Source organism: Alosa sapidissima, chromosome 15 (assembly GCF_018492685.1).
Source record: "Alosa sapidissima isolate fAloSap1 chromosome 15, fAloSap1.pri, whole genome shotgun sequence".
Taxonomy (NCBI): domain Eukaryota; kingdom Metazoa; phylum Chordata; class Actinopteri; order Clupeiformes; family Clupeidae; genus Alosa; species Alosa sapidissima.
The window spans coordinates 26,013,301-26,040,227 of NC_055971.1; the positions used below are offsets into that span (position 1 = coordinate 26,013,301).

The following is a 26,927-nucleotide window of genomic DNA, read 5'->3' on the forward strand; positions in this document are numbered from 1 at the left end:
AATAAATAAAAATCTAGTGGTCACTGGTAGTTTGGTTCACACACTATTCAAGGTATTAACACAGGGTTTTAGAGCTCTGCCTGACAAAAGGGCCAGTTAGTGCCTGTGTGTACAGATACGATTGCAAATCTGGTGCTCAAGTAAATCATAGGCACAACCCCATGTTAATACTTTATATGTTCAATCCACTGTGTTGTTTAAACTCATTATGAGTGAACATAGGCCTAATGACTTGAAACATTTTTATCTTCATGTTCAAGGCAGAGGGAATGCTTCTCACCTGATCATCTCAAAAACTGACGAGGCTCTGACAGACCTAGACAATTTTACACATGCACATTCAATTCAAATCCAAGGGTGCAAATGTTTCTTCATTATTAACTTACATGCTGTAAATCTGTTCAAATGTCAAATAGCCCACTCGCTAAGCTGTGTAAATTTCTTGATAACACTGCTTGCTTACATCATGGAAATAATTTAATTGCAGATGCAGTACTTGGGGTTTTTATATATTGGGTTTTAATGTTGCAAATAGCCGTAAAGTCATGAGACAATAACCATGCTCAAACTTCAGATAGACACCATCATGATAAGCTGTGTCAACCATGCAGGCCATAAATGTTATGAAATAAGGTAGGTAAAGGGGAAAAAAAAGTCAATACAGTTAATCCGTCTCTCCGCTGCATCAGTTGTTGGTAGCTGCCATGTAAAGGCCAGGTTTTGAAGGTGAGGTCTTTTAAAGTCTAACTTTCATATCTCTCCCATTTAACATGTGGATTACAGGTGTTCATTTTGTTGGGTCGGCTCGTTTGGACACTGGGTAGTGAGGTGCAGGGAATCTATGAGAGCAGACCCAGAAACAACAGGAAACATCTTACCTGCTGTTTTCAATCATCTCGTCGGAAATAGTATTAGAATCTTCAGTCATGGGTACCGAGGGTCAGTACAGTGTGCATCGTCGTGGAGATGCCCCCTCTGGCCGTGGCGGCGGCAGCTGTGGCGGTTGTGGCTGGGTCAACACGGACCTCGCCCGCATCTGCCTCCTGTGGACGCTCATTGCCCTCTACATGCTGTTTGGCGCGGCCGTCTTCTCGGCACTGGAGCGGCCCGAGGAGCTCAAGGCTCAGAGCCGCTGGGACTCACAGGTAGCCGAGTTTGTCCGCCAGCACCAGGTGAGCCCGGGGGACCTCCGCACACTGCTCAAGCAGTACGAGGAGGCCAACTCTGCTGGAGTGAGGGTAGACCCACGCCGACCCCGATGGGACTTCTCTGGATCCTTCTACTTTGTGGCCACGGTGGTCTCCACTATAGGTACAGAGACTATTTCTATGGATGTGTATCTATGGGTCTGAGCAATTAATAATGGAGAAATGAGGAAAGATAGACAGATAGATAGACAGATGATATGATATATTTATGATATATTTATTTCTACTGTGACCTTTATGTACTCCTACTCCTCCAGCTACTGCATAACTGAAATACATCTCAATATAACATTGTTCATGTTTTCTAGTAGAAACTATAGGGAACTCAACACATGCTGTATATGAAACTTGTCTGAACATAGCAATTGCACTCAGTCATCCAAACAAAGAGGTATTGATTGACCGTGTCGTAGGTATATTTGCACAGTCAGCAGTGCCCTCGCACCTATAAATATTTGCACAGTCAATTACTGTTGCTGGGATTCCTGATGGCCTATCTAATTACTTAAGGATAGCATGGAGTATTGACAGTGGGCCAACAGGAGGACCATAAGACTTTACAGCCACATATCGTTATCTCCTCCTGAATCAACATTTCCATGAGTAGAAAATAGAAGGCGAAGATAGTGAGAATCAATTAACAGGTGGCGGAGACATACAATATGACTGGTGAAGTGAAGTCAGACATTTAATCATTTTCGTAGCACTGGGAGTAGGCTATTTAAAGACATTTGGAGGTAAAGGAGCTGTGAATTTCGAACATTACTTTTTTTTAGGATGTTGTCACTCACTGTCAGCAAATGATAATCAGTCTTTCATACTATAGAGGCCTAATAAATCACTGACAGAATGATAAATGAACCCATGATACAAGTTGGCAGAGAACTAGTCTGGTGTCTGCAGGTCCCATAATTTACTGTGATAACTGTGGTCTGGACATCTTCCAAAGAGATGTAGGATTTCAGCGGCTGCAGTATGCGTTGCCAACAGTGTTATATTAGTTGCACTGACATTGAGTGGTATTACATTGACAGGGTTTAGATCGTCCACTCCCCATATCTCACTGAGGGGAAGTCGAGGAACTTCCCATCTCCTTATCCTTTCCACACTTATATCAGATTTTTAAATCAAGGATTTAATTGCCTCAGATAACTGTTTACTGTTGAGTTAACTCAGCTACTGTTGAGTGCTGTCCCTGATTTAAAAACTTTATATCCGTCACCTGGAGGATTCAGCACCCAATCTAACAGGCAGTACATTGTGTTAGATTTTTTTCACACTTATATCAGGAAATATTCTCAACTCAAATGTACATGTTCTCAAATGTACATTTCCAAACTGTTATCTGAGCAAACATCTGCCAAATTCAGGCAAAAGAGTCTGTGTATACCACTGCCTGAGGTGTGTACTGTAACACCTTCCTGTCACCTCTCGTTTGCTTCTGAACAGGCTTCGGCATGACCGCGCCCTGCACCGCCTGCGGGAAGATCTTCCTCATCCCTTACGGGCTGTTCGGCTGCGCTGCCACCATCCTCTTCTTCAATCTCTTCCTGGAGCGAGCCATCACCCTCATCTCCTTCCTCATGGACATCTGTCACAGGAGACGGAGGAGGACGAAGGCCAGCATGAGAAGATCAGGGGAAGGAGGAGAGGAAGAGGAGGAAGAGGAGTGGAAGCCGTCTGTGTACTACGTCACCCTCATCCTGGGTGCCCTGGCTCTGCTGGTGTTCCTCGCCGCCTCAGGTCTATACTCGGCAGTGGAGTGCTGGGGCTACTTCGAGTCCATGTACTTCTGCTTCGTGACGTTCAGCACCATGGGCTTCGGGGACCTGGTGAGCGGGCAGCGGGAGTGGTACACCGCTCGCTATTTCTACCAGTGGGCAACAGCCTGGTGATCCTGCTGGGCGTCTGCTGTACCTACTCGCTCTTCAACATCATGTCCATCATCATCAAGCAGGCGCTCAACTGGATGCTGGCCCAGATGCTGCGTCTGAGGAGGGGCTGTGGCGGTGCGTGCTCGGGGGGGACACGGGGCGACGGAGACGCAGACGTCGACGATGACGACGATGAGGGGCCCCGAGGGGTCTTCTGCTGCTGCTGCTACTGCTGCTGCCCGGGCGTGAGCCACGACGCCGTCCAGGGCCAGGCCTCGCTGAGGACCCAGCTCCGGCTGACCGCAACACGGCACGGGAGGCGATGGAGCTTCAGCGTGGTCCGGTTTGCAGCTTCTGCCACCCCTGGAGGCAAGTGCTGGTGCAATAGCTCGGTGGTGGAGACGGTGTGTAAGGTAGAGGAGAGGAGGGACGCAGCAGAGAGGAACATAGAGGCCCAAAGGTGCAAGCGACCTGGGGAGGTGGTGACATCAGGAACTGGTCCACTAAATCTCCATACACCTGTGAGCGACAGGTGCTCTCGCACCTTTGCACGGCAAAACAGCTCACCTAAGGGAGTTGGAGCAATCGCCATGCTCAATAATCGACTACAGGAGACCAGAATCAATATGTAAATCCACAGAGGGGGTGGTGGGTGGATGATGGATGCAAGTGGTACATCATTTCTGTATGCGAATAAAATGAATTACCTCTATTGGCATTTTGATTTCATTTTAATTACAAAATAACCAAGGTATGGAAATCTAGTTCATGACAGGGCCTCTTCTCCCCTGGCTTTTTCCTTCAGACAAATGATAAGATTAGATTCAATTAGATTAAACTTTATTGTCATTATGCAGAGTATACCTACAAGTACAAAGACAACTAAATGCAGTTTGCAACCAAGAAAGTGCAATGTGGTATACAATGTAAGTCAGCATAAAGATGCATAAAGGTCCATAAAGATGGCATATTTCTGTGCAGTGCAGGCCTTCTGCAGTGCAGTGTTCATGCTCTATTACAAAAATGACTCATAATGAGAGAAGAGAGAACTGAGAGAACAAACGACTGTTAGCCTTATTAGGATGCATTTGAAAGGCCTTGGCCCAAGCAGTCCATCCTGTAGGCCAAGTTCTAATTTTGTCTCTATTAGACAAACTGAGTGCGTTTTGGTAATTTTACGGCTACTGCAATACAAACTATGAACTTTAAATTATTATTAAAACACGCACATGTAAATTACAATCCTATACACAAGGGTTAGGATAGGGATTTTTGTACAACTTTGTCAAATAGACGTCTCATACTCTGCAGGTGCTTGAGCTGAGTTGTCAGTCTGTGAAGTCCGATATCCCTCCGCGGGTTTGTTAAGTAGATCACTGCTGTCTTATTGTATCTAGGGTTTTATCAATAATAAATTAAACTAATGAAAAGCCTAATCAAACAAATCGAGAATATCATACACATACCATCACACCCAAAAGTGCAGGCAGGATGAATCTTGATTTGGTAAGTAGGAAGCCAATGATGTCATAGCGGATGGATATGAGAATATTCAACTGTCAGTGAAGAGGAGTAATTTCCGGGCGACTTCAGGTCTGGCAAGCTTGTCTACGCTGAGTAACTTGACTGGCCGAATTCCTTCTTTGAATTATTAATAACGTACTAGGGTAAACAGAACCAGAAAGGAGTCTCGTGTTGGACTAAATTAAGACCAAAGTCTTGTATACAAAATGGTAAGTATTCCTTCCGTTTTAACGTCAAAGCACTGACAGTGCAACCTACTAGCAGGAAGACGAGCGAATGAATGGAAAACTAAGCGAATGCTAGTGGAATGACATAGCGGGCTATGCTAACTTGTCTGGATTCACGTTAACGTTAGCTGGTTGGTTAACGTTAGCTAGCTAACTCTAGTGTGTGACAATATCTCTTGTCAGTCCGATTGTGATTGATCATAATGCGTTGTCCATCTGAAAAACGGGCTATACGCGATACTGAATATATTAAGATGTCTACGTTAGCTAACGTTAAACGTTAACGTTAGCTACGTTATGTTGGAACTGCCATTGATGCCCAAGCATCACCACTGACTGATGACAGTCATTTGGAGTAATGGCTATGTACAAACACATACATGTTTGTATATGTGTAGGATTGATAGGTTTAACAAATCATTTAGGCCAACAGCGTTAATGTTTATAGAATGGGGTTACTCAGCCAAAGTAGACAGGTAGCTAGGTAACGATAGATTACTATGCTAACGTTAGCACCTTAGTAAAGCTGTGGCTAGCGTTGGAGATGAAGGTGTGTCCTAATTTGGCCCTCGCAGGATTACACACTTGCACATCGCACATAATCCTGACAAGGACAATTTAGGATACATACTAGCTAACACTGTAGGCGGGTAGTTGTGCTAATTGATAACTTAATCATTATCCCCCAGCTAATTTACGAGAAAATAATTTTAGCTCAGTAAATTAATTGCTCGTAGTGCGCAAATGCGACGAGGTGGGCGTGTTAACCACGCCGTGTTGAATGCGGCCTGTCCTGAAAAGTTGAAGCCATATGAGTAACGTTAAAATAAATTAGATTCCGGGTCACTTAGCATATTGCATGTTTTTGATCTTACCACATGTTGTAAGGGGTTGTCAGGTTATGTAACTTTTACTCGCGTTAGTCCGCTACATTTCGCCACTTGCAAAAGGAAAGCGATGGTTTGCATCTATACTTCATGCATGCGCCAACCGAATTATCCTCACTTTGGGGGGGGAGGATATTTCATGCATCAGTTATATTGCGCATGAGGGCAATGGCAGTTAACGTTAACAAACTGCAGCTGGGATTGTGATGCTGCGTACTGCACCACAGTGAGCTGCAGCACTGTGTGTGTGTGTGTGTGTGTGTGTGTGTGTGTGTGTGAGAGAGAGAGAGAATGATCCTAGCCGCCACCCTCCCTTCCCGCATTGAACCAAATCATTGCTGGTGCAGGACCGGGTTGACAGGGGCTCTGCAGTACACCCTGTAAGGCACCACGTACTAAAACAACGTAACGAGGATCGCAACGTTACGTGGGATTTTGTCGGCGGTCGTTCTGCATTCAAGCCTCTTCTGTCAGTCGTATCTGTGTGTTAAACGGACTAGGATGTGTGAAGCATGAGGCTCGTTGAGCGGCACTCGGGTTGTGTGGCATAGCCAGTGTGCGGCTCGACCCCAAACACCTGCCCCGTCTCTGGCACAGCGTCGACTCCCTGTTGCGCTCGCAGAGCTCCGTCTGCCGCGCACAGTGTATAATTTAGCTCATCGCGCCCTCAGCCTAGAGCATCTTTATGCAAATGAGGAGAGATTGTGCTTAGACAGGCAGAGTAAAAAAGCCTAATTTCCGTGGCGTTACTATTCGTCTATTTTCTGGTTTGCTTCAAAGCTGTTAGCATTGCTGCAGCCTGTCATCATGATGATGCTTCTTGGATCCTTATAAAGCAATCCACACGTTCCCTGAAATCTATGGTAAACGTGCTGTTGCTCTTTATGCATAGAAGTGCAGTCATTTGATGATTCATGATCACACATTGCTATAAGCTATGCATCGCTTGCATAAAACAAGAATTGTATAGGCTACACTAGGGTGACGGGTAAGATTATGTCTGCGAGTTCATCTATAATGCTTACAGCGCAGCAGTTGGGACTTTGTAATTCCTGCTTTATTAACCTAGATGTTCACCTTTTCAGTCATGCACGGGACAAGATGTTCAATTCCTCCTCCTTGTGCTTGTGAAGTGCATGATATGTATACCTGAACAACCTGCTGCTCTCCAACCACAGATCACATTCTACTTTGACTATCAGTGGTTACTGTACCTCACCTCACCTCACCTCCCATGACTGCCACATCATATGATTAGTGTGTCCTGAACAGTCCCAGTGTGACTACCTCCTCATCCCCCAAGTGTGTCTCTCAGCCGAGAGAGACACCGAGACAGAGAGGTGTGCTAAAGGGATTTTAATATGCGGTGTGCTACATTGCTGACCCTGTTAGTGCATTTGCTAATTATATTCTGTGTGCGTATTTAAAGGTGATGTGAAGTATTTATACACGTCCTTCACATTGCATCGCCACCTGCCTTTACTGTCCACTCTAGTCTACACACAGCCACTGGAGAGCCCCCCCCACCCCCCCCCCCCCCCCCCCACCCCACACACACACTCTCTCTCTAGCATTAGACAGTGAAAGTGGGGCCTGGTTGTATTTCCATGGTGAGAAGACATGCAGTGTTTCCCATACTTTGACTTACTTGTGGCGGCCCACCACAATATCAACATTGACCACCACACAATGCTTTTCCAGGCTGTACTAAATTGTGCTTAAATCTGGTTAGCATCATAACCACGCTGCGCTAATTTGTTAAAAACTGTTAAAAATTCAAGTTAATTTTGCAAACCTACCACCACAAATAGAATTCAATTCTGTGGGAAACAGAATTGAATCCCTGCATGGATTCTGATTTCAATACTCTCATACTCTACACATTTTTATATTTATGGTGGGGCAGCTCACTGTGGTGCATTCCCTTCTCTGTCTGTCTGTTTACCTGTGTCTGTCTGTCTGCCTGTCTACCTGTGTCTGCCTGCCTGCCTGCCTGTCTGCCTGCCTTTTATGCCCTCTGTCAGCTGTCTTCATAAGTCATAGGCTAATTAACTGTTATTATACGCTGACGTCTCTCTCTCCCATCTCTCCCTCTCTCCATCTGTCCACAGGCAGACCAGCTAACCGAGGAGCAGATTGCAGGTGAGTGAGCAGCAGCGGCTTTGACTGCTGTGGGAAGTCTGGGCTATGTGATTACCAGTGCGTTGTTTATATAACCAAGTCCACATCCTGGTTGTCATCAATTAAGTGATTAAGGCAAAGCCAACAATGTGGTGTGTGAATCTTTTTTTTTTTTTTACGGATGAGGTACTGGGCCTTTTACTATTATCATGTAGCTCAGTAATCAACTTGTTGGCCTACTTCAGATCTTATGAAACTGTTATTTTGATAGTACAACATGTTGTGTAGATGTTGAAACTAGGCCAGCTGCCAATTTGTTAGAATGCACTTATTGCTGATCTGCACCTCACAGAAATTAGGCTGGTGTTGAGCCAGTCACTCACAGTAAAACCACATCACTTTTGAAAAAAGCTTTAAGAAAGGAAAACAACATTTGTCAGACTTGTGGAGGTTAGAGGAAGGATTAAAAGTCTTAAAAACATGTTTTTACACACCCTTACTTTGCTTATCTGAATGCTCAGTGATGAAAAAACAAAGCCAGATATATATATATATATTTATGTATTCTACACCCCAGTGTCTGTCTGGCAATTTAGCTAAATGAGTTTGAGTCCTCTCCAAAACCACAAAGTTGCTCTCAGCAATCACATTAAGTCACAGACAATAGGAAATGGAATCATTTGGTCACCCTTCCTGCCAGTCATCACTTCTCATATACATAGTGCACGTGGTAATGATCTCATCCCGGATAGCAGCTGACACAGTTTTCTTTTAACAGGATAAATCTTAAGGATGAAGTCATTTTCTTACTCCCATTAATCTTCATCAGTTTGTAGCTATTTGCATTTCTTCATACAGCAGTTGCTCGTATGCAAAGCAACTTGCAGCAGAAGAAAGAATACATTAATCAGCCTGTGTGCTGCCTTGGTGTTAAGCCCATGAGCTTGGTACTGTCTGTACTTTGCTCTATTAGATGTTTATACATATTGTCAAACAACTTCACATCTTCAAATAGAAAACACGCACAAAGCTCAAAGAAAACGTTGAACACCTCTAGCCCCTACATTTAGATGAAGGCCATGTTGATGGAGCAGACATTATCAAGTGAGGCACAGTACACACTAGGTGTGGTAATGAGGTGTAAACAGTATTTATAGATGCAAACTCCCTTCTTAGGTGAGGCTCACCTTTTTGATATCAAAATAGGTCACCTACTAGATTTGTGCAGGTCCGAGGAGCACTACCCACGGCCCCATTCTCAACTGTTTGCATCCCTGTGTATTTTATTAGGTTGATAGTATTAGGTTGAAGTGTAGTGTGTGTGTGTGTGTGTGCCTGTTGTAGTGCATGTGTGTTGTAGTGCATCTATGTGTTGTAGTGTATGTGTGTTGTAGTGTGTTTGTGTATTGTAGTGTGTGTGTTGTCTCACTAGTGGCTGTGTCCTCCTCTTGGCAGAGTTCAAAGAGGCGTTCTCCCTGTTTGATAAGGACGGCGACGGCACCATCACCACCAAAGAGCTGGGCACGGTCATGCGCTCGCTGGGACAGAACCCCACTGAGGCCGAGCTGCAGGACATGATCAACGAGGTGGATGCCGACGGTGAGCACGGACACACACACACACACACATATACTGTACACACACATACACATATATACACACACACACAAATCAAAACACACATATACACACACACATACTACAAACACACATGTACATTTACACACACAACTTAATAAAAAAATAATTTCACTGATATAATTTTACATGTTGACTATCTCTCAGTATTGTAAACCAAGGTTAATCAATGACAACTCCATAATTCTCAGTGCTTGTGCTGCTTACTCACCCCCATTGATTTCCAGTAAGTCATTATTCTGGACCGTAGTCCAGATCCATTTTGGTCCCACGTCTTGATGTAATGATGTAGAGGAGGCCTGCGGTCATTAGCTGCCAGAAATGCTCTCTCTCATCACCCTCCCACCAGCCTGCCAAATGCCCCCTTACACACTCACATACACTCGCGCGCGCACACACACACGCACACGCACACGCACACGCACACGCACACGCACACGCACACGCACACGCACACGCACACGCACACACACACACATACACACACACACACTTTGTGTGTGTTCAGTTTTAGTTTGAGACTGCTCTTTCTGTGTTGTGTGTGTGTGTGTGTGTGTGCGTGTGCGTACTCTTTCTTGTGTGTGCGTGCATGCGTGAATATGTGCGCGTGTGCACGCTTGCTCTTTCTGGTATGTGTGTGTGTATGTGCATGCATGCTCTTTCTGGTGTGTGTGTGTGTGTGTGTGTGTGTGTGTGTGTGATTTGTAGTGAGAGGAGAGCACGTCTCTAGTACAGTATTTGTCTCTCTTTCTTTCCTTAATCTGCCCCACCCTCCCAGATAAGTCCCCTGAAGCCCACCCTGCTCCTCCATTAATGATTTAAAGTAATTATTTATAATAGTAATTATTTATAATAGTAATTATAAATTAATTATTAAAAGACACAAAAACCCTTCTGCTCCCAACAGGAAATGGCACCATCGATTTCCCAGAATTCCTCACTATGATGGCGCGAAAGATGAAGGACACAGACAGTGAGGAGGAGATCCGGGAAGCCTTCCGAGTGTTCGACAAGGTAAGAATAGTTACTGAATATGGTCCAGAAGGGTGCTAACAACAGAGGTCATCATTACTGTGGCCGTGGTGTACCTGTGGTACTGACATCACCTAACAGTCACTGTCTGGGTATGGGAATCAAATCCCTGTTTCGAGTCACTTCAGCCAAAAGCGCCTGCTAAATATCAGCCACCTTTTTACCATTGTATTAATCAACCAACAGGTCATGGGTCATCATTCAGTAGAGGTCATGGGTCTTTGTTCAGTAGAGGTCATGGGTTTTTCTTCAGCAGAGGTCATTGTTCAGCTGAGGTCATAGGTCATTCACGGAACATCCCGATCTGATTGTGTATCCACAATGTAGTGTAGTGTTGCTTCAGATGAAAGCATATTTACTGTCTTGATAGATATATATGTTAACAATGGGTTCAGAAAGCGTGATTGGTTAACATGCACTTGCAGCCAGTCAGACATAGAGCGAGTAGGCCTGCTGGATGAAATATAAATAGAATTAGATCCAATTGGTGTCATCCAGAGTTCATAGTGATGAAGCCAATAGGTTACTTTGCATTGCTACATAAATGTAGCAACATCTAAGGAGTGGCCTAGATCGCACAGGTTGGATAGAAGCCAATGATTGTCTCACACACAGACACACACACACAATAACTGATTGCTAGAAAGGGCGTGTCAGCGCTAAGACAAAAGACAGTCGGTGGTCATGCCAGGTGAAGACTTTAATAGGGGAGGGTAAAGTGAAGGCTGTGGGGTTGAACCTGCTGACGTTGCCTTGCAGTCAGCCATCATCCATTACCAGGCCTGCTTTCTTTCACCACCTCAGTTTGAACAAACAAGTGTAGACGTCTCGGCCAACATAATCAAGTTAGCATTAAGAGGAGTAATAGGTTTGGGCCATGGTGCCGTTGGGCTTATGTTTTTTTTTTTTTTTTTTCTGTCACTATAGCAACCAGATTGGTGTGTTCACTGGCCTTTACCTAGCCTTATGGAAGGGCGTGTCTAAATAAACTGATGGTTCATTGCTCACAGCACAGAAGCAGTTTCTATGCTGGAGTTCTGTTTCTCCCTCTACACGTCTCATTCTCCCTCTACACGTCTCTGTTTCTCCCGCCATGCGTCTGTCTGTCCCATTCTCCCTCTACACGTCTCATTTAATTCTCCCTCTACACGTCTCATTCTCCCTCTACACGTCTCTGTTTCTCCCGCCATGCGTCTGTCTGTCCCATTCTCCCTCTACACGTCTCATTTAATTCTCCCTCTACACGTCTCATTCTCCCTCTACACGTCTCATTTAATTCTCCCTCTACACGTCTCATTCTCCCTCTGCACGTCTGTTTCTCCCGCCATGCGTCTGTCTGTCTCATTCTCTCTCCATACGGGTGTCTCCGTTTCTCCTTGTCGGTCTGTCTCTCTCCTCCTACTTTATCTCTTTCTCACATCCCTCCCTCCATTTTTCTCTCCATACATCCATACCTTCATCTTTGGTTTTCTATCACTCTCGAACCCCCCCCCCCTTTTCTCTGCCTCGTTACTTTCATTCTACCTGTTCCGTTGTTCTTTTTTTCTTTCCTTCTCTTCCATGTCTCTTTCCCTCCCTCTCTTTCTCTCTCCCTCATTCCATCCTACCTGACACCATACTCTCCTTTCCCTGTCTGCTTCCACATCTTTCTTTCTTTCTTTCTTTCTCTCTCTGATCCCCCTCTGTTCATGCCCTGCAGGACGGTAATGGTTACATCAGTGCTGCGGAGCTGCGCCATGTCATGACCAACCTGGGAGAGAAGCTCACAGACGAGGAAGTAGATGAGATGATTCGCGAGGCCGACATTGACGGAGATGGACAGGTCAACTACGAAGGTGCGTGTGTGTGAGCGAATAACAAAAGCCTCAAGTACCTGATGAGGTTTTGCATGGCCTAGATACAGTAAACACTTAAAAACCTGTTGTTTTAAATTGCATGGGTATATACTGGAACTACTACAAATCGATCGGTTGGCAACAAACGACTCATTCCTGGCTAAATTATGTCTCTTTCTCTATGCTAATATGTTTCCATTTTTGTGTGTTCTTCCTTGCAGAGTTTGTGCAGATGATGACTGCAAAGTGAAGCAGGTGTCCCCTCCACATCCCTCGCATAACATGACTGACTAAGATCACTCTTGTCTTAAAAATAATAATAATAATAAAAGTAATAACCGTGAAGAAAAAAACCTACCAACATCCATAACAATCCAACCAAAATCTTAAACTCACAAACTATTGAGTGTTAAAATTCAATAACTGGTCTGGTCTGGTCTGGTCAAAACCTCCTGGCCCCTTCAGCCTCTGCGCAAAGAAGGAGTACGGAGGCCTTCTCAAGCATGTGATCCTTCTTCTTTATGAGAGTCTTACAGAGATCCTCACCGTAAAGTATTCAGCTGATTAGCTTCTGAAAGGATGGTTTGATCGGCTTTGAGGGCGCTAGCTTATTCCTTCCTGTCTAGCTGAAAAAAAAAGCTCTCCTATTGGCTACCGTTGTCCCTGTAAAAAGTAATTCCAAATTCCAGTTGACGTAAACAGAATTTGATTGGACCATTAGAGTTTGGTTGCCTGAACTCGGGCAAAAGCTTTGGATTGTCTGTGGCCCCCATCCAGTTGCAGTTGAAAAGCTTGTTACCACCATGGAGATCTGGGCCGTGTACAAAGCTAGATGTGTGTAATATATGAATATAAATCTACATATATTTGAGAAGAAAAAAACAAATGACAACAACCAAAAGAAAATAACAAAAAAAAAAACCATCAACGAAAAAAAAGTTAGTGTCCACCTAAGAAAGTTGACTTGCACGTAGTGAAAGCCAACTACATTACGTTGTTGACGTAGAACTGCAGATGAATTCCGGCCGTCCAGTGGTATTGGTCAGTGCCACTGGGGCTTCCTGCCGTGTGTAAATCAGTCTGTCTGTCCTGTAGACAGTTCTGTGGGCATACCTGCAGCTACCACTAAAGGAATGCATGGTTGTGTGTGGACAGTGTGAGCAAGTTGCAAGACAACAATGTAAATGTACAGTTAAATAATCTACAGGTTAAATGTGGTGCAAATACCAGTATGTTATGCTTATGCTTACTTAACAGATACAAGTTAAAAAATAATACAAGTTGTGCATCATTACATATTAATGTCTGTTGAACCTTGCATTGCCTATTGTTACTGCAGTTTAGTATGACCTGTGATTTTTCTTTTCCCTTTTATTCTATTTTTTATTTAAAGTTGTGTCCACAGTTTTATAAATGTGCCATAAGAATCTCAAGCCTCAAACTCACTTGCAAGATGACTTGTAGTAATTATTATAATATATATTCAAACATACATAAATACATATACATTTAAATTATATATCTATATCTACATTTACATACACATATAAATATAAATATATATCTATATTTGCACTCTTGTGTGAACCGTAACATGTTAAGTCACCAACGAGGAACCAAAATTTTGCTGTCGCTGCTACCGCTACAACTCATTTGTCTTTTGCAATTGTGAGGTAATTCAGCCCCTCCCAGTCTGCCAGCTGCTTCTGCAGCTCGTCCACCTCACCGCTTTGCTCTGTGACTGAGCATTTAAATATGAACTGCCTGCTTAGTACGTCTCAAACACAAGGCAAACCTCGAATGGATTTCAGATGTGGAGAACTTGAGGCGAGGGACAGAGTTTATACTCTCGGACGTGGTGCGGTTTGGTTCTCGTGGCGTGACCTTTTGGCAACGTTGGAGTAGAAGAGCGCAATGTGTTTGATCTCTGTGGTCAGGTGTCTCACACTGGCCTTTGTTTCAGGTGTACAAATGGAGGTTGCAGGAATGTGGACTGTTAAAACATGTAGAACTATCTGCAAATAATGTGTGGAATAAAATATTGTTTTGCAATAAAAAGTATATTAATGTTCGGAAACTGACTTGTTCATTGGCCTTTCTATTTGCATTTATTTGCATGCTTGTGTGACTGGTTGGAACCACTCTATTAATATTCTGCGGGAATTCAGGAGGCAACATTTCAGTCCTTTGTGTAGCCTAGTTAAAGGGACACCAGGCAACGTTTTCGTGTTAATTACTCATCTTCGTAAGTCGATATATGGTTAAATGACTCATTACAGGGCGAATGAAGACTCTCTCGCCCGCCCCTACTGCCTGTAGGAAGAATATCCCGCTTGCAAGTTCAGTGTATCGTACCCGGCGACCGAAGCAGTTTCAGTTTCCATCCTGCATCCACAGCACAGAGGCAGACTAACGAAACGCTAGTGATTGTTGCAAACGTGTGTATAATGGCAGAGCCGGCGAAGAAGCAGCGAAAACCCTTGACGGAAGATGCAAAGAAAAGGAAAAAACCTTCAGACCGAGCGAGGGGGAGTTTCGTAGAGAAAAAACATCAGGCTTGCCTGGTGTCCCTTTAACACAGTCACCAGTTTTTACCATATCTTTGTGCCACATTTGGACAGTTCTCTGACTTATGTTATATATAATTGCAACAGGTGTTACCTCTGCAGCCTTGATATGTAATCCCTTGCCACCCCAACCCCTTTCCCCCAAATTTAAAATATTGATATTTAAGCAATGAAAGCTTTTGGGCCTACATGGACCCACATTATCACATGTTACAACTCCATGTGAACTAACATGAACTTCGGTCCAAATGGCGTTTGTGTGTGTGTGCAGTGAACCTCCCTCTTTCATGGGCGTTACTTCCTCTCTCACACACACACGTGGTATGTCTTGAGTAATCCTTCTTAATCGGGTTGTGCTGACCCTATGTCAGGTCAGCATGGGTGTCTGGGACACGAATCCGCCCTTGTGGGGTGAGGAACAGAATCTCAGTGACTCACTTGCTCACTCTGAGAGAGAGAGAGAGCACCTGTGGTTTAGATGCGGCCCACATAAGATAAACAGGACCACTCACCAGATCTCTATCAGTGCAAGTTACTATCTGGATGGTGACTCAGAGAGAGAGAGAGAGTGTGTGTGAGAGAGATGGATATTGTGTTTGATGTGTATTGAAGGGTGAGAGGCTTTCGTCAGTGTGTGCCACCCTGTTTCAGGCTGTGGAAAAGATGCTTCCCTAAGAGAGGCTCGTCAAATGAATGGGCTTTCGCTAATCACCTGCCATGTTAAGTAGCTTGTAGGCACAGGATTGGAAACAGGGAGCCGGGTATTCCTGTGGATGTGCTTGCCTCTGTGCATTAGTCCAGAGGACTACCTCAGCAGTCTCTTGAACCTTGTTATTTAGTGGTAACTGCAGAGCGTTGTCTGAATGGGTCTTATTTAAGTGAGTGTAATGGGCTTGTGATTACCCAGCCATGAGTAGATAAGTGCACCGGGGGTAAATTCCAGCAATTGCCTGGAGTTGTAGTATTGTCAGATGAACACTAGGGGGCCCCCTGTGGCTGAAAGTCAACCAGCACCCATCCTTGCTTATCAGTGCTACACTACAGGAATAGTATCAATAGTGTTAAAACAGGTGTTCTCAAATTGCGTGGTTCCAAGGACCCCCTGACAAGAGAAAATATTCCAAGGACGCCCTCATAATCGTAAAAATGAAGCATAAGCCATTCGTATTCTCTGAAGTTGTGGCCAAGTTCACTGTGTTTTCTGGCAAATGTGTATCTTGATCTGTCTTTTGTGAACTTCAGATTTTGCATCACCTGACATGATCTGACATTTTTGCACATTCTTCAGATAGCTAGTTGGCAAATAAACCATCTAATCAGCAGTAGGAATGGATCTTTGTTAACTGATTCAATTTAAATGTTAATGTGGGTAGGAGTAAATAGACACAATTTGAAAAGGGCTATCATATGATTTTTTTAAAATGATAAACCATAACTTCATAATTTAGAGCAAATTAATTTTTTGGACCCCTTAGCTATGGGTTGCGGACCCCAGTTTGAGAACCACTGGTGTATATGTTGCCTCCCATTGGTCTGTGTATTTATGTGTCATATAGAACAGGGGTTCTCAATGTTTTTGGTTCCAAGGAACCTTTTTGGCAGATGTGCAACTTCGTCTTTTGTCAGTTTTGGCTTTTCCGTCACTTGACAACATGGACTGACTCAAACATTTCTACACATTTATTAGCTAGCTAGCTAACAAATAAGCCAAGCTAAGCAGTAGTAGGAATGGTTATTCATGGCCTAAGTGAAGTTAAATGTGGGTAGGATCAAATAGACACAATTTGCTTGTTTTATGGGTGAAAAGGGGCATCATCCGTAGACATCATCTGTTTTAAAATGATAAAACTAAACTTTAGAATTTCAAGCTAATTATTTTGTGGACCCCCTGACTATGGGTCGCGGACCCCACTTTGAGAACCACTGATATAGATCAGATATATAGATAAAGACAGAATTACAATGTTGTAGTGCTTTATTCAGTTGTGAGGGGACAGATTCATATCAGAAAAGTTTTATAGGCATGGTGTTATTTTAAGATCTATTTTTATTTATTTTTTCTTATGTGTCTGTTATTTTGAACAGCTGTTTGCCATCTGCTTTGGCAAGGACTGGTATATGGTAGATGGTACTCGGGTGACCTCAGTACTAGCAGGAACTATTTATTTGTGTAGACCGATAACATTTTTTATTTTATTTTTTTCAGAGAAATTCATTGGCTCTCCACTGGAGATCATCATGTGCCAGAGTGCCTGATCATATCCAGCCTCCCTGTTTCTTTTTGGCTTTCAGTCCTGTTTTCTATCATGTTTCTCTATGACTTGTACTGGTTGGACTTTGGTGTGAGAACCTGTGGACACACAGGGTCATCTATTGAGGACGGACCTGGAGCCTGTGTACCTACAGTATTTTGTTTTTACTCCATGGCTATCAAAGCAAAATGTTGGCCTTAAAGGAGAATTCCGGCAATTTTGAGCCCATATGTTCATGCTAAGCTGCCTGGAAGCTCTGGCTGCAGCAACACAAGATAACTGATTGTTCTTGTACGTTTTTAGAACCGTTTTTTCTTGTACCCTCAGTACTCAGTCGGTGACCTCAAGAAACAGATCCATGTGAGAAATTGCCGGAAAAATCTCTACACCTCTGGCTATCTTATTTTATCTCATCTTATTGACCTTACATATTAGCACTTATTGTCTGCATTATTTGTTTATCTGATATAAGCAAAGTGTTTTGCTTTTACCTGGGCACAAGTATGTCTGAGAGATCAAATAGTAAACCATTAGATACATTTTCAGATGAAAACAATTCTTTGCTTCTGATACTGCCTGGTCTTATCTGATGAAGTGAGTGCACAGGAAAAGGCCCTCACTCATTATTCACTCACACAGACTTTTATCAGCTTATTGTTGTCATGCCATAGCAGTGCCCTCATGGCATGCATGGCCTTTCCCACCATGTGCCCATTTATGTTCCTGGGAGTTGCAGCAGGTCAGAATGGGCTGTCTGTATGAGGCAGCACGCGTAAATCTTAATGAGCAAACTCGTTGTTGCTCATTCCTCTCTGTCGAGCAGCAGACGCAATGGAAAATATGGAGAGCGAGAACTAGCGAGCGAGCGGGTGCGTTAACAAGCAGCCCACCCCCGCGCTTGCTCAACCCTCGTGCTGGAAAATACGTTTGTGTGGTCCATACCGCGGAGTAATTACCCTTCTGCCGTTATCGATGCACGCTCTAATGAAGGAGAAAAAGATCTCCCGCTCTCATCTCATCTGACGTAGGGTTGCAGGCCTTCCATACACACAGCCCTCACCATTTTCACATGCACACATTGTGATCAATGGACCCTTGCAAGAGAGTTCCATTATCAGCATCATAGTTGGCCCCACAAGACTTCCGTTTTAACATTCCATATGTTATCTTAATGCAGAGGAAGTAGATTGGGGCCCAAATAGAACGTTCAAGCATTGATTTTGTTTTTATTGATGAAAGGGTCAATACTGCGTTCCCAGCGGCCACATTGCTTCCGCCTGAAGAGAGGCAGCAGCGGACATCTGGAGGATGGTGCCATCAGTCGCCGCACGCCGGCTAATAAAATACTTAACCCGACCATATGGCCATAGGTTAATGTACACAGTCGCTCTGGGCTCCTGCGTCCATGCTTCCAATCCAATCTCTGATGACTCCTGGGGGAGCACCTAAGGTCGTCCTGTGTCTCCTAATTGTCTCGAACCCAGTGACTCCTGTCTAGAGAGGCCTGTACAGTAACAGGACGCACCATCAACTCTGTGGCATTGGATACTTAGTCTTAGACCCTGTACACATGTACCCGGATATTTTTTAAAGCTGAAATTTTTTTTATGCGTTTGGGCCTTTTGTTTGCATGTAAACGGTGTTTTAGCTCACTCAAAACTGATATTTTTATAAACGCTTTGTAAAGTGAAGATTTTCTTAAACATCGGTTTCCTTGGATCCGTGGACATGCAAAACAGAGATTTTTTATAAATGATGACGTGAATGTCTGGGGATAACTTGGTGTACTGACTTCCAGTCAGTAGGCTGTACCAGAGGGGGATAAAGGGGAGCAGTAATTAAGGATCTTTGGCTATACCCTCCTGGACTTTTGACGTTTTGTAGCTTACTGTAACGTGTTATTTAATAGCAATTCAACCTTGTCGTCCGTTCATACCTAAGAATCGCATTCCGATTTCGTTTTTTTTTTTGCCACCTACAGTACTGACCTGTCATGAAAGTTTGAACACATAGAAAGAAAATAGAAACGGGGCGTCTGACAAAAGTTTGTTGCACTGCACCGCGCTGCACAGCACTGTGTTGCATCGCATCCAGTTATAGGACATTCCAATTCAAGTTTGTAATCAAACTGATTTTGTCACTAACACTCACTCACATCGCATGCAGTTAGCACAGAGTGTCACACAGAACGGATGGCGAAACGCGTCTGTACTCAAGGGCATGGTGCAATAAATCCTTTTAAAAAGTAACATACAAGAGAGTGCGGTTTCCTCCACTTCCAGATTGACATTTTTAACTCGCACCCAAAATACTTCAATAAGTACGTGAGTGAGCGCGCCTGTATTGCTGAAACTTACAGAGAATGGATACCTTCAAGAGCCCTGTGAAGATGCCGGCTTGCAAGTAGTTGACCTACCGAAGTTAACTAAAACAACAAGAACATTGACTCGAAACAGCCCTCTCAAATTGATGTTAAATTGGGTCATCTCCTTTCCCTGGCCATCTCATCATTATTGATTATCTCATTTCCCTGATAAAATCACTAACAAATCACTAACTAACATCATAATCTTCACTTCCCATAAGTCTGCTGTAATGAAGAGGGGGGAAAAGTGGCCAAATCAACAGACCCTACTGTAGTTTTAGGCTTTAAACCACGTCATCCTGACAGTAACATTACCTTAGTTGAGCCTTATTGTGTCTGTCTAAGCATATTGTTGTCAATCATTTCATGCAGTGCATTTAATATTGTAACCTCTGGGAGAAACGAGAAATTACTCCAGCAAAGGAAAATGTGGTGAGACCATTGCCATTTCTTTAAGGTTGATGAAATATTTATGAATTGCAATCTTTTTTGTTTACTAGAATGGCAAATTAGTGGACATTTGGGGGGGGGGGTAAAAATGTAAGTGCTTTTACTGTAAAAATTAGTACTCTACAGATGCAGTGCAACACTTGATATACTCCATTGCGACAATAGAATTAACTCTGCTTGATAAAGTAGCACGTCCGTCTGATGTTGTATTTGGTGATTGTGATATGTATAGCAGAATAGCACGTAGTGCAATGACAGTGATACAAGATGGAAGCGCATGTTTGTAGGAGGCAACTGTGACCTGTATTGCTCTCTGTTAGATGGGAAACTTTAGCTTGATCCTTCTATTCTCAATATATGCAGGATGTTATGATTTCTGGTTCACTGTTAACCTGCAACCCTGAATCAATCAACCATGCCTCAAAGAAAGCAGTAATAGCTCATTAAGAAAGAGATGACAATTTGACACAGTCTTCTTTTCTTTATCAGTAATTTGGGATATCTGAGTCTCCCAGCTGCAAAATAAGTGCATGATGAATTACTGAATTCAGAATTCATGTTCCAGGGCCTAGGCACAATCTAAACAAATCAGATAGATCCAGTGGATGCTAGTTAGCTCTGAAAAGATTGTGAAACAGACAGAGAACACTGAACAGATTGTGTTTCTGACATGCTTGTGGTTCACGTGAGCTAGATGTTGGTCCATTGCCACTGATAATTACTGATGATTATTGAGCTCTGCAAAACAATTCAACTCATAATTGAGTATTTATTTGATTTGATCCATCTCCAGGACCCGGTGGCCAACCACAGCTGAATGTCCCTACTCTGTCAATATTTACGAGTTAGCAACCACATCCACCATAATTGTGTAATCCACAGTCATTGTGTGAGAATGCATTTTGTCCCCAAAAGCTGTCATAGTTTTGTAGCCTATTTGTATTGTCATCTGCACAACTAGGACAGCAATAAAGGCCACAACAAACCTGAGTTCCTGTTTATCTGGAAGTTTTCTTTTGGCTGCCCTTTTTAAATAAGTCAGAAGACAAGACTTTTGTAACATGGATACTTAAGTGTCCAGTTCTTCTCTACGGTGAATGTATTTAGGTTTTTATGATGAAGCAGTCAGGAGGCATTCAGCAATGTTCTACAATGGTGGGAACATTTATTCACAGAGTCAGAAAGTTGTAACATTTGCACAAGTACGCCAGTGTTTTGACACTATAATCAACTCCAAAATACACATTAATCAGAAAAGAATTATTAATAAACAGTCACTGTTCTATGAACTGCAAGGCATTTTATAGAGTTGTATCTCTGACCTTTGCAAATTATCCTGGACGATATTTAACATAATGGTGTTGATTTTTGAGCAAGAAAAATATCTGGGGAATTGTAGAATACAAGAAAACATGCTTTTTCTTCTCCGCCTTGGTCTGGAAATAATTTTTCACTGCCATTGGTCCACAGAATAACAAAAAGATAGACTCACCCAATGGCATACTGAATGCAGTTGAAAATACATTTGTGAGTATGCATTTGTTTTGAAATGTTGAAAGACCAAAAACATTGATATGATTGTGTCTATAGAGTGTCTCTCACTCCATACAGTTCAGTTATGGCGCAAGGTTCTCCATAAACTGCAGGGAATGTATCCCATCTGGGTGCTGAAACATGTGACCGTGGGGTGAGTTGATAGATGACACTACAGTAGCAGGATCCAGATCGTTTATTTGGACAAATCTTCTCAGGACACATTTGTCTTCTCCTTGCCTTTTGAACACAGCTATTTATTTATTTAAAGATCTGCGAAGGCATGTGCAATCAATCTCGGAGCTCGCATCAGTGTCGCCATTAAAAACAGCGCTAACCGGTGGTCTCGATCAAGAGAGAGAGAGTGCGAGTAAGGAGGAATGATCAGACTGCTCCGGAGAGAAAATAAAGTACAGACTCTACAATGTGTACAGTATGTTTAATGAGGAAAACCCACTGTCCTGCCAAATCACATCAGTTTACCTAAAACAGATACACCTAGCCGCCGCTGGATTAGTACTGCTAATCCCTCTTTATGATCTGTTTATTTGTTCAGACACTAAAGCAACAAGCTAACTGCTCTACCTGCCAGAGAATGCCCCTTAATGGAGCTGAAGTCATAGCGCTGGTCACCAGGTCGGCCATGTTCAGCTTCAGCGCACACTAGCGACGGGCACTAAGTAACATCATGCAGAGTCCTAAACTAATGTCAGCACAGTCACCACAGCACACTGCACACAGACAGAAGCTCACAAGTTATCATGACAAGCACATGGAACCACATGGGCTACACAAACAGACACAAATCACAACATGTAGCGTTTGAAGGGATGGAAGGCTATAAGTGCTTCACATCTATGGGCCCTCATTTGAATGCAGGGCAACGTGCAAAGTCAGTCTGTGAACAAAGTTCTTGTGCATGAACTAACGACATCATTTGGCTTTTAGCCGTTTCACTCTAGATGTTTGTGCTTCGGATCTTTCTCGTGGTATTAAATTTGCAATTTTGCGTAGTTATTAAGCAAACTTTATTCGACTTTAGACTTAGCACTTTGCCCCGCATTTAATTAGAGCCCTATGTATTAAATTAAACGTATCTAAATGTTAGGGGACCTGAACTGCTGATACACCATATCTCAAATCTATGTGCTTGTTTGTCTGTCTGTCAAGCTGCCTTCAGATTATACTGCAATATAACCTATTCTCCCCTCTTGCGTTCAGATTATACTGCAATATAACCTATTCTCACATCTTGCCTGGTGGTATTGACCCTAGTTTAATTACTTTTGTCCCTGTCACCATTCTGTTTCTTTGTTCTGTTAGCAAAACAGCCAAATGGCTTGGATTGGAATCTACCAGTTGTTTCTAAATCTGGCACCTAAACCCCCAATGTCCCGTCCAAACTATGTGCATCGGTAAAGCTATGACGGAAAAAATAGAGATTTCTTCTATTAATCACTTTGAAGAAACAGTCCGACATGCAGGGCCCTCTGTGACCTCAGGGTGACTGTAATGGAGTGGTGACATTCACCTTTCCATGTATCACTCTGGCAGATTGGAATTTAAAATGTTCTGTTTAGTTTGTTTCCAGACTACCAGATGGAACAAAAAAAAGCTAAAACCTAATCTGTCAGCTGCAGAAGGCTAACAGTAATCTCTGAAGAACATGCACATAGGTCTCTGTTAGTCATGTTTAGCTGTGGTCGTTTGAGTGACAGCTGCTTATGTGGACTTTTGACACACACACATGTGTGTGTCAATGATCATATGGATGACATATAGTTTTCTTACAATCCAGTCACAAGAGTCATAGCACAGGGAATCACATCACTAAAGCATACATTTTAAATAATAATAATAATAAAAAAAACGTCTAAAAGACAATTGCACAATATGGGCTCCAATTTAAATAACAAAGTGAAAAGTCAGAGCAAAGTGTCTCGAGCATAAACTTAAGTTATTATGTGGGATGTGAGGGCATGAAGCTGACCCATCAATATTTGCATTTAGGATCTTGCTTGTTTTTTTTTTTTTCATGTCAAAATTTAGCAATTTTTAGAAACAAAATGAGACAGAATAAAAACAACTGTGTTTCATTTCATCCAGCTTGCCGCAGTATAATTTTTCAGGACTAAACTTTCTTTTACAGTGCAGGAAAAGCAAATGCCGCCAAGCAACATCCTCACAACTAGTGGTAAAAATACAGTTACATTAATGTTTTGTTTGTTTGCTTGTTTTTTATCAGTGGACTCACTCTTTGAAAACAGTTTGAACATGGCATTGCTTTTAAATAACTTTGATCTCTCTTTCTATTCACACACAATGGACTGAACCATGAAATGCATTCTGATACACACATATTCACTTTTGCCAAGTTTGGTCTGTAAACAGCTCAGAGCATACACTGTCTGGTATGGTCAACCTGAAGATGAGTAGGTGTTCTTTGGGAGTGCGGTCATATGTCATTAGATTGTCCCTAACCAAGGATTCTATTTGATGTCATGTACTTGCATGATGTCAATGTGAGTTCTAGATCTGCACAGTGGAATTCTAGAATGACGTGCCAAAAATCCCAAATGGTCCACATTTGTATTTGGTGTTGAGAGCACCACACTCTGAAGCAGGTGAGGTGGTAGTCTGGGCCAGTCGCCAGGTCAGCAAGCAACCGACAGTTACTGCAGTTTGACCAGCAAAAAATCCTCAACCTTCTTCCTGTAATTTTACACACGCACACGCACACACACACACATACAGTGCTATGCACTGCGAGCGAAAGCTTGCGTGTCGGCCCCAACCATGTTAGTTCAAGGATGGCTGATACACTCTGGCCAGTCAGACGATGCTGTTTGAAAGCTCTGGACCTTTGGCCCTGTCAGAAGACCTCTCTCCACAGTCCTTTGTGTCCCTGGGAGTTTGGATTAATTCCTGGGCTTCCCAAGGAGTAGATCTTTTAGTTGTTTGAGGACATGGGAATCAGTCGTTTTTTGAATCAGACTACAAAACCGATGAATGATTAGCAGTGCATCTCATCAGTGCATTCAGTACAAAGGTTAGCAACCTTGTTCTACAGCCCTAAAAACAGTAGTAGTAATATGCAACCGTGCCCTTTGGCCTTTGGTCCATGTCTGGGGCCTTTTGTTCTCACTATACATTCCTTGTCATTTAGTCCAGAATCACAGAATCTGTTTTGTTTTGGATAGGTCAAGATGCCACAGGTGGCACCAGCACATTCACTGGTCCTCATCTACATGCCCTGGGCCCATTTAGGGAGAATTTCTAAAATGGCTGCCAGTAGCAGTTTGTAGGTGTCACCCGTCCCCTTTGAACCTTGTCCCCTGACCTGGGTGTCTTCTGCCCTCACTGCTGGGGGAGGCTGGCATAGGCTTTGGCCTGCAGGGCGGCGCCGATGGGTGCGCTGGCCTCGCTGACCTCCAGGGGCAGTGACAGGGCGGTGTGCGCGGTGGCCTTGACGGCGTTGCCGGGGAAACGGCAGCGCAGCAGCTGCCGCAAGTGGCGGAAGACGGCCTTGCGGAAGAGGATGAAAATCCACGGGTCCACGATGGGGTTGAGCGCCGAGAAGCGGAAGGAGATCAAGTTGAGGTTGTCGTTGCCGGTCGGCGAGATGGCGCTGACGTAGCCACAGATCTGTGAGGGAGGGACATAGCAGCACAGAGAGACACAGAGAATGGTTAGGTTCAACAGACTGATGAACAGAGACACAGAGAATGGTTAGATTTCAACAGACTGATGAAAAGAGACACAAGATGAAGGTTGAAGTGAAGAGATGTGTGACAAATGCTACAACAAACGCGGGCAAAGGGACACATCGTACGAGGCAGCAAAACTGTTACAAACGGAGAACTTGGTTCTAGATTTTAAATTGGTTTGCACCATTTTACAGCACTTCTGTGTAAACGTAACTTTGACATCATGTAACATGTGACCTTGACATCATGACAGCATGGGTGATTTTATACTAGGAGGCAGGGAAAACTGCCTTAATATGTTATAATGTTCAGAGTTTTGAATTGCAATCAAGAGTTTTCAGTAAGGAACAGGAGCATAGTTATCAGTGGGGGAGCTGAAGAGTTTTCAGTAAGGAACAGGAACATAGTTATCAGTGGGGGAGCTGAAGAGGCTCTGTTCCTGGAGTCTGCAGAGGGTGGATGAAGTGCTGGGGTGGGAGATGAACAGGGACACATGATACGCATGGAGAGAGCTCTTAAATCGCTGAGTCCTCAAGGGGACATACAGTACTGCGAAAGACGGAAACACCATGCCCACAGACCCAGGCTGTTTGGGAGGGGGACCACTCGGTACTGATACAGCGACTACTCCCCAGCGACTACACTCCAAACGCTGCCATTGTGCGCCTGTGTCCCTCGCATGGTCTTCCTAACAATTCAATTCAATTCAACTTTATTTCACCATGTATACAGATACTAGGAATTTGATTTGGTCTTCTCCATGCAGGCAACACACAGTAAAACAGAAAGTCAAAAAACAAAGACAAAAACACGATACAAGGACAAAGAACCATTATGAGCAATAAATTAATAGGCATGTAGATAGTGCTGTGTTAAATAAAAAATAAAGTGCAATGAAGTCCAAGTTTAAGAGTTATTTAGGAGGGCTATTGCTTGGGGGGAAAAACTGTGGCGGTGGCGTGATGGTGCATGTTGATGCAGACCGTAAGGGAGGATGTTAGCACACTCTCAATCCAGCCACCATTTAGGCTGTTAGGCTAGAATTAGAGCTTTCCTCCTCAAAAATCTGCTCTTTTTTACCAGTTATTAACAACAAGGAAAATGTTCTTTCACCAACTCAGGCCAAGTTCTTACATCTCCGGGTCTGTCATCAGCGCCCAATGGTCGGCCGGCGAGAGGCAATTCCCCAGGCCCGGTCAATTTCCTAACAGAGACTTTTTAAACAGCCGCTCTCGCAATTAAGGAAACATACACACACACACACTTGCCGGGTGTTGTTTCTGGGTTGCTACGAGATCTGGAGGATGATGAATGACAGAAGGCTGGGATGTGACACACTCACACACAAACACTCACGGGCAGCAGGGTAGGGTGAGAGTGGACGAGCTCTGGCACATATAAAGAACATGGCACCTCCGGAGTGTTTTTTTCTGACCTAGAGAGAATGACCTCGCCATCCATCCCATAGACACCTCGCCCAGCTTAACGTCAGCATCTCCATTTAGTGGGGAAAGCTTGGGAAGACCTTGCCCTCCTGCCTCATACAGAAAGACTTTGCCGTCCCACCCTGTGGTTACCAGAGTGTCAACGACAGAGAAGACACTGAACATGTGCTACGCAATTAAAAGCCGTTTTCTGGCAATATATATATCGTTTTTGTCTGGAAGTTTGTGTCTGTTTTTGGTCTTACGCAAAACACGCCATACT

At 43.5% G+C, this 26,927-nt stretch overlaps 3 protein-coding genes across 4 annotated transcripts in view; 2 read left to right on the top strand and 1 right to left on the bottom strand.

The window, feature by feature from the left end:
• The first annotated feature begins 926 nt into the window (after nt 1-926).
• si:ch211-261a10.5 (potassium channel subfamily K member 13) lies at nt 927-3,714 on the top strand. The gene is given in 3 exon segments (XM_042063107.1): nt 927-1,311; nt 2,658-3,080; nt 3,083-3,714. Coding segments are annotated over 3 exon segments (1,440 nt in total).
• A 932-nt stretch (nt 3,715-4,646) lies between these two features.
• calm3a (calmodulin 3a (phosphorylase kinase, delta)) lies at nt 4,647-14,423 on the top strand. The gene is made up of 6 exons (XM_042063171.1): nt 4,647-4,815; nt 7,832-7,862; nt 9,297-9,440; nt 10,387-10,493; nt 12,211-12,346; nt 12,568-14,423. Exons 1-6 carry the CDS (start codon nt 4,813-4,815, stop codon nt 12,594-12,596), a joined length of 450 nt encoding a protein of 149 aa, XP_041919105.1. The 5' UTR covers nt 4,647-4,812; the 3' UTR covers nt 12,597-14,423.
• A 6,697-nt stretch (nt 14,424-21,120) lies between these two features.
• Nucleotides 21,121-26,927, bottom strand: part of ptgir (prostaglandin I2 receptor) — a 45,823-nt gene continuing 40,016 nt past the window's right edge. For both annotated transcript variants that reach the window (XM_042063164.1, XM_042063163.1), the window contains one exon: nt 21,121-25,158. In XM_042063164.1, coding sequence (XP_041919098.1) covers nt 24,871-25,158 — 288 coding nt within the window. In that variant the 3' untranslated portion in view covers nt 21,121-24,870. The remainder of the gene's footprint in view (nt 25,159-26,927) is intronic.